Source organism: Oncorhynchus clarkii, chromosome 21 (genome assembly GCF_045791955.1).
Source record: "Oncorhynchus clarkii lewisi isolate Uvic-CL-2024 chromosome 21, UVic_Ocla_1.0, whole genome shotgun sequence".
NCBI lineage: Eukaryota > Metazoa > Chordata > Actinopteri > Salmoniformes > Salmonidae > Oncorhynchus > Oncorhynchus clarkii.
The window spans coordinates 53,440,066-53,457,352 of NC_092167.1; the positions used below are offsets into that span (position 1 = coordinate 53,440,066).

The window sequence follows — 17,287 nt, forward strand, 5'->3', positions numbered from 1 at the left end:
CTGGAAAATCTGCAGAGCTGGGAAAGTTGTATCCCCCATATAAATAACATTCTATTGGCTGCAAGAATTTTGTACACTAATTCAAATAGAAAAATGCTCCATTTTGAATCCGTGGTCGTTTTGTGTATCAGTTCATAAACCATGTTCCATGGAATCGGTCATCTCTTCCCAACTATTTTAATATGACACCACTGTCAATGTATTGTCCTTATATTAAAACTGGTATACTTTATTACTTATCACAAGTTGGGCTACAGTGTGTGTGTGTATTAATGTGTGTGTGTGTGTGTGTATTAATGTGTGTATTAATGTGTGTGTATTAATGTGTGTATTAATGTGTGTGTGTGTGTGTGTGTGTATTAATGTGCGTGTGTGTGTATTAATGTGTGTGTGTGTATTCATGTGTGTGTGTGTGTGTGTGTATTAATGTGTGTGTGTATTAATGTGTGTGTGTGTGTGTGTGTGTGTGTGTGTGTGTGTGTATTAATGTGTGTGTGTATTAATGTGTGTATTAATGTGTGTGTGTGTGTATTAATGTGTGTGTGTATTAATGTGTGTGTGTGTTAATGTGTGTGTGTATTAATGTGGGTGTGTATTAATGTGTGTGTGTGTTAATGTGTGTGTGTGTGTATTAATGTGTGTGTGTATTAATGTGTGTGTGTGTGTATTAATGTGTGTGTGTATTAATGTGTGTATTAATGTGTGTGTGTATTAATGTGTGTGTGTATTAATGTGTGTGTGTGTGTTAATGTGTGCGTGTGTGTGTATTAATGTGTGTGTGTGTATTAATGTGTGTGTGTGTGTGTGTATTAATGTGTGTGTGTATTAATGTGTGTATTAATGTGTGTGTGTGTGTATTAATGAGTGTGTGTATTAATGTGTGTATTAATGTGTGTGTGTATTAATGTGTGTATTAATGTGTATGTGTATTAATGTGTGTGTGTGTGTATTCATGTGTGTGTGTGTGTGTGTATTAATGTGTGTGTGTGTGTATTAATGTGTGTATTAATGTGTGTGTGTGTATTCATGTGTGTGTGTGTGTGTGTGTATTAATGTGTGTGTGTATTAATGTGTGTGTGTGTGTATTAATGTGTGTGTGTATTAATGTGTGTATTAATGTGTGTGTGTATTAATGTGTGTGTGTATTAATGCGTGTATTAATGTGTATGTGTATTAATGTGTGTGTGTGTGTATTCATGTGTGTGTGTGTGTGTGTATTAATGTGTGTGTGTGTGTGTGTATTAATGTGTGTATTAATGTGTGTGTGTGTGTGTGTATTAATGTGTGTGTGTGTGTGTGTGTATTAATGTGTGTGTGTGTGTGTATTAATGTGTGTGTGTGTGTGTATTAATGTGTGTGTGTGTGTGTGTATTAATGTGTGTGTGTTTGTATTAATGTGTGTGTGTTTGTATTAATGTGTGTGTGTCTGACCTGTAGCACCTCAGCAGGCAGGAACTCCTCCTCGTTCTCTGCATTCTCATTGAAGCTCACCTGCTCCTCGAAGGTGTGTGTGTGTGAGCGACGGGGGGGTGTGTGTGAGTGTGGAGGTCCGGGAGGGGAGTGGGGAGGGGCCGGTTCGTAGTCCATGAGGAAGAGAGGGTCTCTGGGCCCGGCGTTCAAACTAGAGTCCCCAGCTTCACAACCTCCACAGGCCTCGCCCCATACCGGCAGGCTCAGAGGGAGGGAGAGAGAGGGGGAGGGAGGGGAGAGGGGGAGGGAGGACAGGGAGAGAGAGGGGGAGGAGGGGGAGGTATCCATAGGGTCAGGAGGGTTGTAGAGGGGTACAGACCCACTAGAGTAGGCTGAGCTGAGAGAGGGGGAGGGGAGGGAGAGAGAGGGGGAAGGAATACTACTGGACGAACTCAGACCTGGGGGAGAGAGGGGGACAGAAAGAGAGAGTAAGCAAACAGGAGACAGAGACGACAGACAGACAGACAGACAGACAGACAGACAGACAGACAGACAGGCAGACAGACAGACAGGCAGGCAGGCAGGCAGGCAGGCAGGCAGGCAGGCAGGCAGGCAGGAGACAGACAGACAGACAGACAGACAGACAGACAGACAGACAGACAGACAGACAGACAACACAGACAGACAACACAGACAGACAGACAGACAGACAGACAGACAACACAGACAGACAGACAACACAGACAGACAGACAACACAGACAGACAGACAGACAGACAGACAGACAGACAGAATAAAAAGTGACAGAGTAAAAAGTATTCAAATACACATAGACCAAAGACCGTGTGTGTGTGTGTGTGTACAGTGCCTTGCGAAAGTATTCGGCCCCCTTGAACTTTGCGACCTTTTGCCACATTTCAGGCTTCAAACATAAAGATATAAAACTGTATTTTTTTGTGAAGAATCAACAACAAGTGGGACACAATCATGAAGTGGAAAGACATTTATTGGATATTTCAAACTTTTTTAACAAATCAAAAACTGAAAAATTGGGCGTGCAAAATTATTCAGCCCCTTTACTTTCAGTGCAGCAAACTCTCTCCAGAAGTTCAGTGAGGATCTCTGAATGATCCAATGTTGACCTAAATGACTAATGATGATAAATACAATCCACCTGTGTGTAATCAAGTCTCCGTATAAATGCACCTGCACTGTGATAGTCTCAGAGGTCCGTTAAAAGCGCAGAGAGCATCATGAAGAACAAGGAACACACCAGGCAGGTCCGAGATACTGTTGTGAAGAAGTTTAAAGCCGGATTTGGATACAAAAAGATTTCCCAAGCTTTAAACATCCCAAGGAGCATAATAATAATAATATTGAAATGGAAGGAGTATCAGACCACTGCAAATCTACCAAGACCTGGCCGTCCCTCTAAACTTTCAGCTCATACAAGGAGAAGACTGATCAGAGATGCAGCCAAGAGGCCCATGATCACTCTGGATGAACTGCAGAGATCTACAGCTGAGGTGGGAGACTCTGTCCATAGGACAACAATCAGTCGTATATTGCACAAATCTGGCCTTTATGGAAGAGTGGCAAGAAGAAAGCCATTTCTTAAAGATATCCATAAAAAGTGTTGTTTAAAGTTTGCCACAAGCCACCTGGGAAACACACCAAACATGTGGACGAAGGTGTTCTGGTCAGATGAAACCAAAATTGAACTTTTTGGCAACAATGCAAAACGTTATGTTTGGCGTAAAAGCAACACAGCTCATCACCCTGAACACACCATCCCCACTGTCAAACATGGTGGTGGCAGCATCATGGTTTGGGCCTGCTCTTCTTCAGCAGGGACAGGGAAGATGGTTAAAATTGATGGGAAGATGGATGGAGCCAAATACAGGACCATTCTGGAAGAAAACCTGATGGAGTCTGCAAAAGACCTGAGACTGGGATGGAGATTTGTCTTCCAACAAGACAATGATCCAAAACATAAAGCAAAATCTACAATGGAATGGTTCAAAATAAACATATCCAGGTGTTAGAATGGCCAAGTCAAAGTCCAGACCTGAATCCAATCGAGAATCTGTGGAAAGAACTGAAAACTGCTGTTCACAAATGCTCTCCATCCAACCTCACTGAGCTCGAGCTGTTTTGCAAGGAGGAATGGGAAAACATTTCAGTCTCTCGATGTGCAAAACTGATAGAGACATACTCCAAGCGACTTACAGCTGTAATCGCAGCAAAAGGTGGCGCTACAAAGTATTAACTTAAGGGGGCTGAATAATTTTGCACGCCCAATTTTTCAGTTTTTGTTAAAAAAGTTTGAAATATCCAATAAATGTCGTTCCACTTCATGATTGTGTCCCACTTGTTGTTGATTCTTCACAAAAAATACAGTTTTATATCTTTATGTTTGAAGCCTGAAATGTGGCAAAAGGTCGCAAAGTTCAAGGGGGCCGAATACTTTCGCAAGGCACTGTATGTACACTACCGTTCAACAGTTTGGCATCACTTAGTCCTTGTTTTCCATGAAAACATACATGCAATGAGTTTCAAAATGAATAGGAAATATAGTCAAGATGTTGACAAGGTTATAAATAATGATTTTTAATTGAAATAATAATTGTTTTCGTCAAAGAATCCTCCATTTGCAGCAATTACAGCCTTGCAGACCTTTGGCATTCTAGTTGTCAATTTGTTGAGGTAATCTGAAGAGATTTCACCCCATGCTTCCTGAAGCACCTCCTGATGGGCACTTCTTATGTATCATACGGCCAAGCTGCTCCCACAACAGCTCAATAGGGTTGGGATCCGGTGACTGTGCTGGCCACTCCATTATAGACAGAATACCAGCTGACTGCTGGCTCCCTACATAGTTACCATACGGCCAAGCTGCTCCCACAACAGCTCAATAGGTTGTAGGAAGAAATTGGCTCATAATTAAGCAGTGTCCACAGAGTATGGCATGGTGTTGCAAAATGAGTGATATCCGTCCTTCTTCAAGATCCCTTTGACCCGGTACAAATCTCCCACTTTACCAGCTCAAAGCCCCCCAGACCATCACATCGCCTCCACCAGGCTTCACAGACGGTTCACTCCTCCAGCATCTTTTCATTTTTCTGCATTTCACGAATGTTCATCTTTGTCATCCAAACACCTCAATCTTCTCACACCTCTGTCCATAACACTTTTTCCAACCTTCCTCTGTCCAGTGTCTTTGTTCTTTTGTCCATCTTAATCTTTTCTTTTTATTGGCCAGTCTGAGATATGTATTTTTCTTTGCAAATCTGCCTAGAAGGCCAACATCCCGGAGTCGCCTTTTCACTGTTGACGTTGAGACTGGTGTTTTGAGGGTACTATTTAATGACACTGACAGTTCTGTGAAGGGAGTAGTACACAGCGTTGTGCGAGATCTTCAGTTTCTTGGCAATTTCTCACATGGAATAGCCTTCATTTCTCAGAACAAGAATAGACTGACGAGTTTCAGAAGAAAGTTATTTGTTTCTGGACATTTTGAGCCTGTAATCGAACCCACAAATGCTGATGCTCCAGATCCTCAACTAGTCTAAAGAAGGCCAGTTTTATTGCTTCTTTAATCAGGACAGCAGTTTTCAGCTGTGCTAACATAATTGCAAAAGGGTTTTCTAATGATCAATTAGCCTTTTAAAATGATAAACTTGGATTAGCTAACACAACATGTCATTGGAACACAGGAGTGATGGTTGCTGATAATGGGCCTCTGTACACCTATGTAGATATTCCATTAAAAATCAGCCGTTCCAGCCACAATAGTCAATTAAAACATTAACAATGTCTACACTGTATTTCTGATCAATTTGATGTTATTTTAATGGACAAAAAATGTGCTTTTCTTTCAAAAACAAGGACATTTCTAAGTGACCCCAAACGTTTGAACGATAGTGTAGGTGTGTGTGGCTCACCTGTGTCAGGACTGGTGGACAGTGGAGAGGGGGGGAGTTGTGGAGTGGGGGTGGTCCTCTGCTCCCCCTGAGCCCCCTCCTCGGCCCTCTCTGTGGGTGTGTGTGTGTCGGGGCGGTGTGTGTGTAGGTCCTCCAGCGCGCGGGCGAGGCATGTGTGTCCGCGAGAGCGTGCAACTGCGAGGGGGAGGCGGCCTAGTGAGTCGGGAATTCCGAGCGCCTGGCTGTTCCAACCATATAGAACCTCGGCTGCTGCCTGGTGTCCCAGAGCACACGCCCACATCTACAGGAGACAGGATTACACTGTAAAAACCTACTTCAATGATTACAATCAGATAGAAACAGAGCAGAAATTACAATAGTAGCATTAGCCTGCTAAAAAAACAGAACTGAAAGCAAGACAGTACGTTTTATCTGGGTTTGATGACAAAATAAAGTCTTAGAAAGTATCAGATACTGGAATAAAGACTACAGACTTAGAGAGTATCAGATACTGGAATAAAGACTACAGACTTAGAGAGTATCAGATACTGGAATAAAGACTACAGTCTTAGAGAGTATCAGATACTGGAATAAAGACTACAGACTTAGAGAGTATCAGATACTGGAATAAAGACTACAGTCTTAGAGAGTATCAGATACTGGAATAAAGACTACAGTCTTAGAGAGTATCAGATACTGTAATAAAGACTACAGTCTTAGAGAGTATCAGATACTGGAATAAAGACTACAGTCTTAGAGAGTATCAGATACTGGAATAAAGACTACAGTCTTAGAGAGTATCAGATACTGGAATAAAGACTACAGACTTAGAGAGTATCAGATACTGGAATAAAGACTACAGACTTAGAGAGTATCAGATACTGGAATAAAGACTACAGACTTAGAGAGTATCAGATACTGGAATAAAGACTACAGTCTTAGAGAGTATCAGATACTGGAATAAAGACTACAGTCTTAGAGAGTATCAGATACTGGAATAAAGACTACAGTCTTAGAGAGTATCAGATACTGGAATACAGACTACAGTCTTAGAGAGTATCAGATACTGGAATAAAGACTACAGTCTTAGAGAGTATCAGATACTGGAATAAAGACTACAGTCTTAGAGAGTATCAGATACTGGAATAAAGACTACAGTCTTAGAGAGTATCAGATACTGGAATAAAGACTACAGACTTAGAGAGTATCAGATACTGGAATAAAGACTACAGACTTAGAGAGTATCAGATACTGGAATAAAGACTACAGACTTAGAGAGTATCAGATACTGGAATAAAGACTACAGTCTTAGAGAGCGGTGAAGACCAAATGTTTGATGTAAAAGTGAGTGTCACCAGAGGAGTGCATGAGAAATGATCGACGGTGAGAGGATCAACTTCCTGCTCTACGTCCAGACTGTCACTGTTGACACTCCTGAGGAAAAACAAACACAATGTTAAAACTGCAGTTCAGCTAAAAGAGGTTGAATAGTTTACACTCCTGTTTAGCCCCTCCCCCTCCTGTTTAGCCCCCCCAACACCTCAAGTTTAGCCCCTCCCCCCGTTTAGCCCAACCCCCCTCCTGTTTAGCCCTCCCTCTCCTGTTTAGCCCTCCCCCTCTCCTGTTTAGCCCCCCCCCCTCCTGTTTAGCCCCTCCCTCTCCTGTTTAGCCCTCCACCTCCTGTTTAGGCCCTCCCTCCTCCTGTTTAGCCCCTCCCCAACTCCTGTTTAGCCATCCCTCTCCTGTTTAGCCCCCACCTGTTTAGCCCCTCCCTCTCGTGATTAGCCCCTCCCTCTCCTGTATAGCCCCTTCCCTTCTCCCGTTTAGCCCATCCCTCTCCGGTTTAGCCCCTCCCTGTCCTGTTTAGCCCCTCCCTCTCATGTATAATTGCTTTAATACATTTTGATCTGTGACCAGATGTTTTAAGTCGACATTCTGCCTGGTTTACGGAACCAGGATGCTAAAACTGGATGAGATGTATAATTCACATCTTAATATCCAATATGTTATTTTTGTACATCAGGAGATTCTCTCAACACAAACAAGTGTGTGTATCTCCAGGGAATGAGTGTATACTGTATACATATGTGTGTTGGTGAGGTGTGTGTGTATGTGTGTAAGTAAAAATATACACTGCTCAAATAAATAAAGGGAACACTAAAATAACACATCCTAGATCTGAATGAATGAAATATTCTTATTAAATACTTTTTTCTTTACATAGTTGAATGTGCTGACAACAAAATCACACAAAAATTAATGGAAATCAAATGTATCAACCCATGGAGGTCTGGATTTGGAGTCACACTCAAAATTAAAGTGGAAAACCACACTACAGGCTGATCCAACTGATGTAATGTCCTTAAAACAAGTCAAAATGAGGCTCAGTAGTGTGTGTGGCCTCCACGTGCCTGTATGACCTCCCTACAACGCCTGGGCATGCTCCTGATGAGGTGGCGGACAGTCTGTGGTGCAACGTGGCGTTGGTGGATGGAGCGAGACATGATGTCCCAGATGTGCTCAATTGGATTCAGGTCTGGGGAACGGACGGGCCAGTCCATAGCATCAATCCCTTCCTCTTGCAGGAACTGCTGACACACTCCAGCCACATGAGGTGGAGGAACCCAGGGCCAACCGCACCAGCATATGGTCTCACAAGGGGTCTGAGGATCTCATCTTGGTACCTAATGGCAGTCAGGCTACCTCTGGCGAGCACATGGAGGGCTGTGCGGCCCCCCAAAGAAATGCCACCCCACACCATGACTGACCCACCGCCAAACCGGTCATGCTGGAGGATGTTGCAGGCAGTAGAACGTTCTCCACAGCATCTCCAGACTCTGTCACGTCTGTCACATGTGCTCAGTGTGAACCTGCTTTCATCTGTGAAGAGCAGAGGGCGCCAGTGGCGAATTTGCCAATCTTGGTGTTCTCTGGCAAATGCCAAACGTCCAGCACAGTTTTGGGCTGTAAGCACAACCCCCACCTGTGGACGTCGGGCCCTCATACCACCCTCATGGAGTCTGTTTCTGACCGTTTGAGCAGACACATGCACATTTGTGGCCTGCTGGAGGTCATTTTGCAGGGCTCTGGCAGTGCTCCTCCTGCTCCTCCTTGCACAAAGGCGGAGGTAGCGGTCCTGCTGCTGGGTTGTTGCCCTCCTACGGCCTCCTCCACGTCTCCTGATGTACCGGCCTGTCTCCTGGTAGCGCCTCCATGCTCTGGACACTACGCTGACAGACACAGCAAACCTTCTTGCCACAGCTCGCATTGATGTGCCATCCTGGATGAGCTGCACTACCTGAGCCACTTGTGTGGGTTGTATACTCTGTCTCATGCTACCATTAGAGTGAAAGCACCGCCAGCATTCAAAAGTGACCAAAACATCAGCCACGAAGCATAGGAACTGAGAAGTGGTCTGTGGTCACCACCTGCAGAACCACTCCTTTATTGGGGGTGTCTTGCTAATTGCCTATAATTTCCACCTGTTGTCTATTCCATTTGCACAACAGCATGTGAAATGTATTGTCAATCAGTGTTGCTTCCTATGTGGACAGTTTGATTTCACAGAAGTGTGATTGACTTGGAGTTACATTGTGTTGTTTAAGTGTTCCCTTTATTTTTTTGAGCAGTGTACATTATATACTACTACTACCACTACTACCTATAGAACAGCCTGGAGATGATAATAATATATACATTATATACTACCACTACTACCACTACTACCTATAGAACAGCCTGGAGATGATAATATATACATTATATACTACTACTACTACTACTACCTATAGAACAGCCTGGAGATGATAATATATACATTATATACTACTACTACTACTACTACCTATAGAACAGCCTGGAGATGATAATATATACATTATTTACTACTACTACTACCTATAGAACAGCCTGGAGATGATAATATATACATTATATACTACTACTACCACTACTACCTATAGAACAGCCTGGAGATGATAATAATATATATATTATATACTACTACTACCACTACTACCTATAGAACAGCCTGGAGATGATAATATATACACTATTTACTACTACTACCACTACTACCTATAGAACAGCCTGGAGATGATAATATATACATTATATACTACTACTACTACCTATAGAACAGCATGGAGATGATAATATATACATTATATACTACTACTACCACTACTACCTATAGAACAGCCTGGAGATGATAATATATACATTATATAGTACTACTACTACCACTACTACCTATAGAACAGCCTGGAGATGATAATATATACATTATATACTACTACTACTACCTATAGAACAGCCTGGAGATGATAATATATACATTATATAGTACTACTACTATCTATAGAACAGCCTGGAGATGATAATATATACATTATATAGTACTACTACTACCTATAGAACAGCCTGGAGATGATAATATATACATTATATACTACTACTACCACTACTACCTATAGAACAGCATGGAGGGCCTACAGGGAGGAGGTGAGGGCCCTCGGAGTGTGGTGTCAGGAAAATAACCTCACACTCAACGTCAACAAAACTAAGGAGATGATTGTGGACTTCAGGAAACAGCAGAGGGAACACCTCCCTATCCACATCGATGGAACAGTAGTGGAGAGGGTAGCAAGTTTTAAGTTCCTCGGCATACACATCACAGACAAACTGAATTGGTCCACTCACACAGACAGCATCGTGAAGAAGGCGCAGCAGCACCTCTTCAACCTCAGGAGGCTGAAGAAATTTGGCTTGTCACCAAAAGCACTCACAAACTTCTACAGATGCACAATCGAGAGCATCCTGGCGGGCTGTATCACCGCCTGGTATGGCAACTGCTCCGCCCTCAACCGTAAGGCTCTCCAGAGGGTAGTGAGGTCTGCACAACGCATCACCGGGGGCAAACAACCTGCCCTCCAGGACACCTACACCACCCGATGTCACAGGAAGGCCATAAAGATCATCAAGGACATCAACCACCCGAGCCACTGCCTGTTCACCCCGCTATCATCCAGAAGGCGAGGTCAGTACAGGTGCATCAAAGCTGGGACCGAGAGACTGAAAAACAGCTTCTATCTCAAGGCCATCAGACTGTTAAACAGCCACCACTAACATTGAGTGGCTGCTGCCAACACACTGACACTGACTCAACTCCAGCCACTTTAATAATGGGAATTGATGGGAAATGATGTAAATATATCACTAGCCACTTTAAACAATGCTACCTTATATAATGTTACTTACCCTACATTATTCATCTCATATGCATATGTATATACTGTACTCTATATCATCGACTGTATCCTTATGTAATACATGTATCACTAGCCACTTTAACTATGCCACTTTGTTTACATACTCATCTCATATGTATATACTGTACTCGATACCATCTACTGTATCTGCCTATGCTGCTCTGTACCATCACTCATTCATATATCCTTATGTACATATTCTTTATCCCCTTACACTGTGTACAAGACAGTAGTTTTGGAATTGTTAGTTAGATTACTTGTTGGTTATTACTGCATTGTCGGAACTAGAAGCACAAGCATTTCGCTACACTCGCATTAACATCTGCTAACCATGTGTATGTGACAAATAAAAATTTGATTTGATTTGGAGATGATAATATATACATTATATACTACTACTACCACTACTACCTATAGAACAGCCTGGAGATGATAATATATACATTATATACTACTACTACCTATAGAACAACCTGGAGACGATAATATATACATTATATACTACTACTACCACTACTACCTATAGAACAGCCTGGAGATGATAATATATACATTATATAGTACTACTACTACCTATAGAACAGCATGGAGATGATAATATATACATTATATACTACTACTACCACTACTACCTATAGAACAGCCTGGAGATGATAATATATACATTATATACTACTACTACCACTACTACCTATAGAACAGCCTGGAGATGAGAATATATACATTATATACTACTACTACAACCTATAGAACAGCCTGGAGATGATAATATATACATTATATACTACTACCACTACTACCTATAGAACAGCCTGGAGATGATAATATATACATTATATAGTACTACTACTACCTATAGAACAGCATGGAGATTATAATATATACATTATATACTACTACTACCACTACTACCTATAGAACAGCCTGGAGATGATAATATATACATTATATACTACTACTACCTATAGAACAACCTGGAGATGATAATATATACATTATATACTACTACTACCACTACTACCTATAGAACAGCCTGGAGATGAGAATATATACATTATATACTACTACTACAACCTATAGAACAGCCTGGAGATGATAATATATACATTATATACTACTACCACTACTACCTATAGAACAGCCTGGAGATGATAATATATACATTATATACTACTACTACTACTACTACCTATAGAACAGCCTGGAGATGATAATATATACATTATATACTACTACCACTACTACCTATAGAACAGCCTGGAGATGATAATATATACATTATATACTACTACTACTACCTTTAGAACAGCATGGAGATGATAATATATACATTATATACTACTACTACTACATAGAGAACAGCATGGAGATGATAATATATACATTATATACTACTACCACTACTACCTATAGAACAGCCTGGAGATGATAATATATACATTATATACTACTACTACCACTACTACCTATAGAACAGCCTGGAGATGATAATATATACATTATATACTACTACTACCACTACTACTACTTTGCACTTTTCGCACCAAAGTACGTTCATCTCTAGGAGACAGAACGCGACTCCTTCCTGAGCGGTATGACAGCTGTGTGGTCCCATGGTGTTTATACTTGTGTACTATTGTTTGTACAGATGAACATGGTACTTTCAGGCGTTTGGAAATTGCTCCCAAGGATGAACCAGACTTGTGGAGGTCTACAATTGTTTTCTGAGGTCTTGTCTGAGGTCTTGGCTGATTTTCCCATGATGTCAAGCAAAAAGCCACTGAGTTTGAAGGTAGGCCTTGAAATACATCCACAGGTACACCTCCAATTGACTCAAATTATGTCAATTAGCCTATCAGAAGCTTCTAAAGCCATGACATAATTTTCTGGAATTTTCCAAGCTGTTTAAAGGCAGTCAATTTAGTGTATGTAAACTTCTGACCCACTGGAATTGTGATACAGTGAATTCTAAGTGAAATAATCTGTCTGTAAACAATTGTTGATAAAATTACTTGTGTCATGCACAAAGTAGATGTCCTAACCAACTTGTCAAAACTATAGTTTCTTAACAAGAAATTTGTGGAGAGGTTGAAAAACAAGTTTTAATGACCCCAACCTAAGTGTTTGTAAACTTCCGACTTCAACTGTATGTGAGTATCAGGTGTGGGTGTATACCTCCAGTGGATGAGTGTGTGGATGAGGTGTGTATATCCCTGTGCAGCGGCCAGGTGGAGCAGTGTCATCCCTCTGTGGCGTATGGAGTGAGCGAGGCGCTCTTCTCCTCCTCCTCTCCACCTCCCTCCCTCCATCATCCTCTCACATACTCCAACTATCCTCCTCTCAAACCATGGGCCTGACTGGAGAGAGAGAGAAGGAGAGAGAGAGAGAGAGAGAGAGAGAGAGAGAGAGAGAGAGAGAGAGAGAGAGAGAGAGAGAGAGAGAGACAGAGACAGAGGAGAGAGAGAGAGAGAGAGAGAGAGGAGAGAGAGAGAGAGACAGGAGGGAAGGAGAGGAGAGAGAGAGAGAGAGAGAGAGAGAGAGAGAGAGAGAGAGAGAGAGAGAGAGAGAGAGAGAGAGAGAGAGAGGAGAGAGAGAGCGAGACAGGAGGGAAGGAGAGGGAGAGAAAAAAAAAACATTTTTTGCAAATGAACACGACTCTACACCCTCTCCCCCACCCTCCCCCTCTCTCTCCTCCACCCCCACCCTTCCTCCACCCCCCCAACCTCTCCCCCACCCTCCCTCTCTCTCCCTCACCCACTCCCCCACCCTCCCTCCCTCCCTCCCTCTCCCCCACCCTCCACGCCCAACCTCCTCCCTCCCTCTCCCCCTCCCTCCCTCCCTCTCTCCCCCTCCCTTACCCACCCTCCCTCCCTCCCTCCCTCTCTCTCTCTCACCCACCCTCCCTCTCCCCCTCTCTCCCCCTCCATCCCTCACCCCCCAACCTCTCCCCCTCCCTCTCCTCCTCCCCCAACCTCCCCCTCTCTCTCCCCCACCCTCCCTCGCTCTTCTCCACCCTCCCACCCTTCCTCCACCCTCTCCCCACCCTCCCTCCCTCACCCTCACCCACTCCCACAACCTCCATCTCCCTCACCCACCCTCCCTCCCTCTCCCCCACCCCCAACCTCCTCCCTCCCTCCCTCCCTCACGCACCCTCCCTCCCTCTCCCCCTCCCTCCCTCCCTCCCTCCCTCTCCCTTACCCACCCTCCCTCCCTCCCTCCCCTCCCTCTCCCTCACCCACCCTCCCTCTCTCTCCCTCACCCACCCTCCCTCCCTCCCTCCCTCCCTCTCACTCACTCACTCACTCACTCACTCACTCACTCACCCACCCACCCACCCACCCTCCCTCCCTCCCTCCCTCCCTCCCTCCCTCCCTCCCTCCCTCCCTCCCTCCCCCACCCATTCACCCACCCTCCTTCCCTCCCTCCCTCCCTCTCCCACCCACCCACCCTCCCTCCCTCCCTCCCTCCCTCCCTCCCTCCCTCCCTCCCTCCCTCTCCCTCACCCACCCTCCCTCCCTCTCCCCCACCGTCCCTCCCTCCCTCCCTCTCCCTCAACCACCCTCCCTCCCTCTCCCCCTCCCTCCCTCCCTCTCCCGTTCTCTGCTGTCTTTCTTTCTCACGTTCTCTCCTTTCATCTGCTGGACGAGTAGAGAGTTTTCCATTGAGGGCCACATGATAGTAACTCCCCTCCCCCGACACACAGTCTTGAATAACTAACCTTGAGGGAACACACAATTCAGTCCCATTTAAAATCCTATTTACCCTGACCTTAACCCAAGCTCCTAGCTCCTAACCCTAAAACTAACCCTAATTCCTAACCCTAGATCCTATCCCTAAAACTAACCCAAGCTCCTAACCCTAAAACTAATCCCTAACCCTAAAACTAACCCTAGCTCCTAACCCTAAAACTAACCCAAGCTCCTAACCATAAAACTAATCCCTAACCCTAAAACTAACCCTAGCTCCTATCCCTAAAACTAACCCTAGTTCCTAACCCTAAAACTAACCCTAACTCCTAACCCTAAAACTAACCCTAGTTCCTAACCCTAGGTCCTAACCCTAAAACTAACCCTAATTCCTAACCCTAAAACGAACCCTAGTTCCTAACCCTAGCTCCTAACCCTAAAACTAACCCTAGCTCCTAACCCTAAAACTAACCCAAGCTCCTAACCATAAAACTAATCCCTAACCCTAAAACTAACCCTAGCTCCTATCCCTAAAACTAACCCTAGTTCCTAACCCTAAAACTAAACCTAATTCCTAACCCTAAAACTAACCCTAGTTCCTAACCCTAGCTCCTAACCCTAAAACTAACCCTAGCTCCTAACCCTAAAACTAAGCCTAGCTCCTAACCCTAAAACTAACCCTAGCTCCTAACCCAAAAACTAACCCTAGTTCCTAACCCTAGTTCCTAACCCTAAAACTAACCCTAGTTCCTAACCCTACAACTAAAACTAACCCTAGTTCCTAACCCTAAAACTAACCCTAAAACTAAGCCTAGCTCCTAACCCTAAAACTAACCCTAGCTCCTAACCCTAAAACTAACCCTAAAACTAACCCTAGCTCCTATCCCTAAAACTAACCCTAGTTCCTAACCCTAAAACTAACCCTAACTCCTAACCCTAACACTAACCCTAGTTCCTAACCCTAAAACTAACCCTAGTTCCTAACCCTAGTTCCTAACCCTAGTTCCTAACCCTAATTCCTAACCTTAAAACTAACCCTAGCTCCTAACCCTAGCTAATAACCCTAAAACTAACCCTAGTTCCTAACCCTAAAACTAACCCTAAAACTAACCCTAAAACTAACCCTAGCTCCTAACCCTAAAACTAACCCTAATTCCTAACCATAAAAATAACCCTAGCTCCTAACCCTAGCTCCTAACCCTAAAATTAACCCTAGTTCCTAACCCTAAAACTAACCCTAACCCTAAAACTAACCTTAGCTCCTAACCCTAAAACAAACCCAAGCTCCTAACCCTAAAACTAACCCTAGTTCCTAACCCTAAAACTAACCCTAGTTCCTAACCCTAAAACTAACCCTAGTTCCTAACCCTAAAACTAACCCTAATTCCTAACCCTAAAACTAACCCTAATTCCTAACCCTAAAACTAACCCTAGCTCCTAACCCTAAAACTAACCATAGTTCCTAACCCTAAAACTAACCCTAGTTCCTAACCCTAAAACTAACCCTAATTCCTAAACCTAAAACTAACCTTAGCTCCTATCCCTAAAACTAACCCAAGCTCCTAACCCTAAAACTAACCCTAGTTCCTAACCCTAAAACTAAAACTAACCCTAGCTCCTAACCCTAAAACTAACCCTAGTTCCTAACCCTACAACTAAAACTAACCCTAGTTCCTAACCCTAAAACTAACCCTAAAACTAAGCCTAGCTCCTAACCCTAAAACTAACCCTAGCTCCTAACCCTAAAACTAACCCTAAAACTAACCCTAGCTCCTATCCCTAAAACTAACCCTAGTTCCTAACCCTAAAACTAACCCTAACTCCTAACCCTAACACTAACCCTAGTTCCTAACCCTAAAACTAACCCTAGTTCCTAACCCTAGTTCCTAACCCTAGTTCCTAACCCTAATTCCTAACCTTAAAACTAACCCTAGCTCCTAACCCTAGCTCCTAACCCTAAAACTAACCCTAGTTCCTAACCCTAAAACTAACCCTAAAACTAACCCTAAAACTAACCCTAGCTCCTAACCCTAAAACTAACTCTAGTTCCTAACCCTAAAACTAACCCTAATTCCTAACCATAAAAATAACCCTAGCTCCTAACCCTAGCTCCTAACCCTAAAATTAACCCTAGTTCCTAACCCTAAAACTAACCCTAACCCTAAAACTAACCTTAGCTCCTAACCCTAAAACAAACCCAAGCTCCTAACCCTAAAACTAACCCTAGTTCCTAACCCTAAAACTAACCCTAGTTCCTAACCCTAAAACTAACCCTAGTTCCTAACCCTAAAACTAACCCTAATTCCTAACCCTAAAACTAACCCTAATTCCTAACCCTAAAACTAACCCTAGCTCCTAACCCTAAAACTAACCATAGTTCCTAACCCTAAAACTAACCCTAGTTCCTAACCCTAAAACTAACCCTAATTCCTAAACCTAAAACTAACCTTAGCTCCTATCCCTAAAACTAACCCAAGCTCCTAACCCTAAAACTAACCCTAGTTCCTAACCCTAAAACTAAAACTAACCCTAGCTCCTAACCCTAAAACTAACCCTAATTCCTAAACCTAAAACTAACCTTAGCTCCTATCCCTAAAACTAACCCAAGCTCCTAACCCTAAAACTAACCCTAGTTCCTAACTCGAGTTCCTAACCCTAAAACTAACCCTAGTTCCTAACCCTAAAACTAATCATAGTTCCTAACCCTAGTTCCTAACACTAAAACTAACCCTAGCTCCTAACCCTAGTTCCTAACCCTAAAACTAACCCTAGTTCCTAACCCTAGTTCCTAACCCTAAAACTAACCCTAATTCCTAACCCTAAAACTAACCCTAGCTCCTAACCTTAAAACTAACCCTAGTTCCTAACTCTAGTTCCTAACCCTAAAACTAAGCCTAGTTCCTAACCCTAAAACTAACCCTAGCTCCTAACCCTAAAACTAAGCCTAGTTCCTAACCCTAAAACTAATCTAACTCCTAACCCTAAAACTAACCCTAGT

At 43.2% G+C, this 17,287-nt stretch overlaps 1 protein-coding gene across 2 annotated transcripts in view; it reads right to left on the reverse strand.

Moving 5' to 3' along the window:
- LOC139379145 (calmodulin binding transcription activator 2) overlaps positions 1 to 17,287 on the reverse strand; it is a 162,076-nt gene that overhangs the window by 27,096 nt on the left and 117,693 nt on the right. For both annotated transcript variants that reach the window (XM_071121986.1, XM_071121985.1), the window contains exons 13-16: positions 12,779 to 12,960; positions 6,689 to 6,767; positions 5,355 to 5,634; positions 1,432 to 1,868 (exon numbers count right to left, since the gene is read on the reverse strand). In XM_071121986.1, coding sequence (XP_070978087.1) covers positions 1,432 to 1,868; positions 5,355 to 5,634; positions 6,689 to 6,767; positions 12,779 to 12,960 — 978 coding nt within the window. The remainder of the gene's footprint in view (positions 1 to 1,431; positions 1,869 to 5,354; positions 5,635 to 6,688; positions 6,768 to 12,778; positions 12,961 to 17,287) is intronic.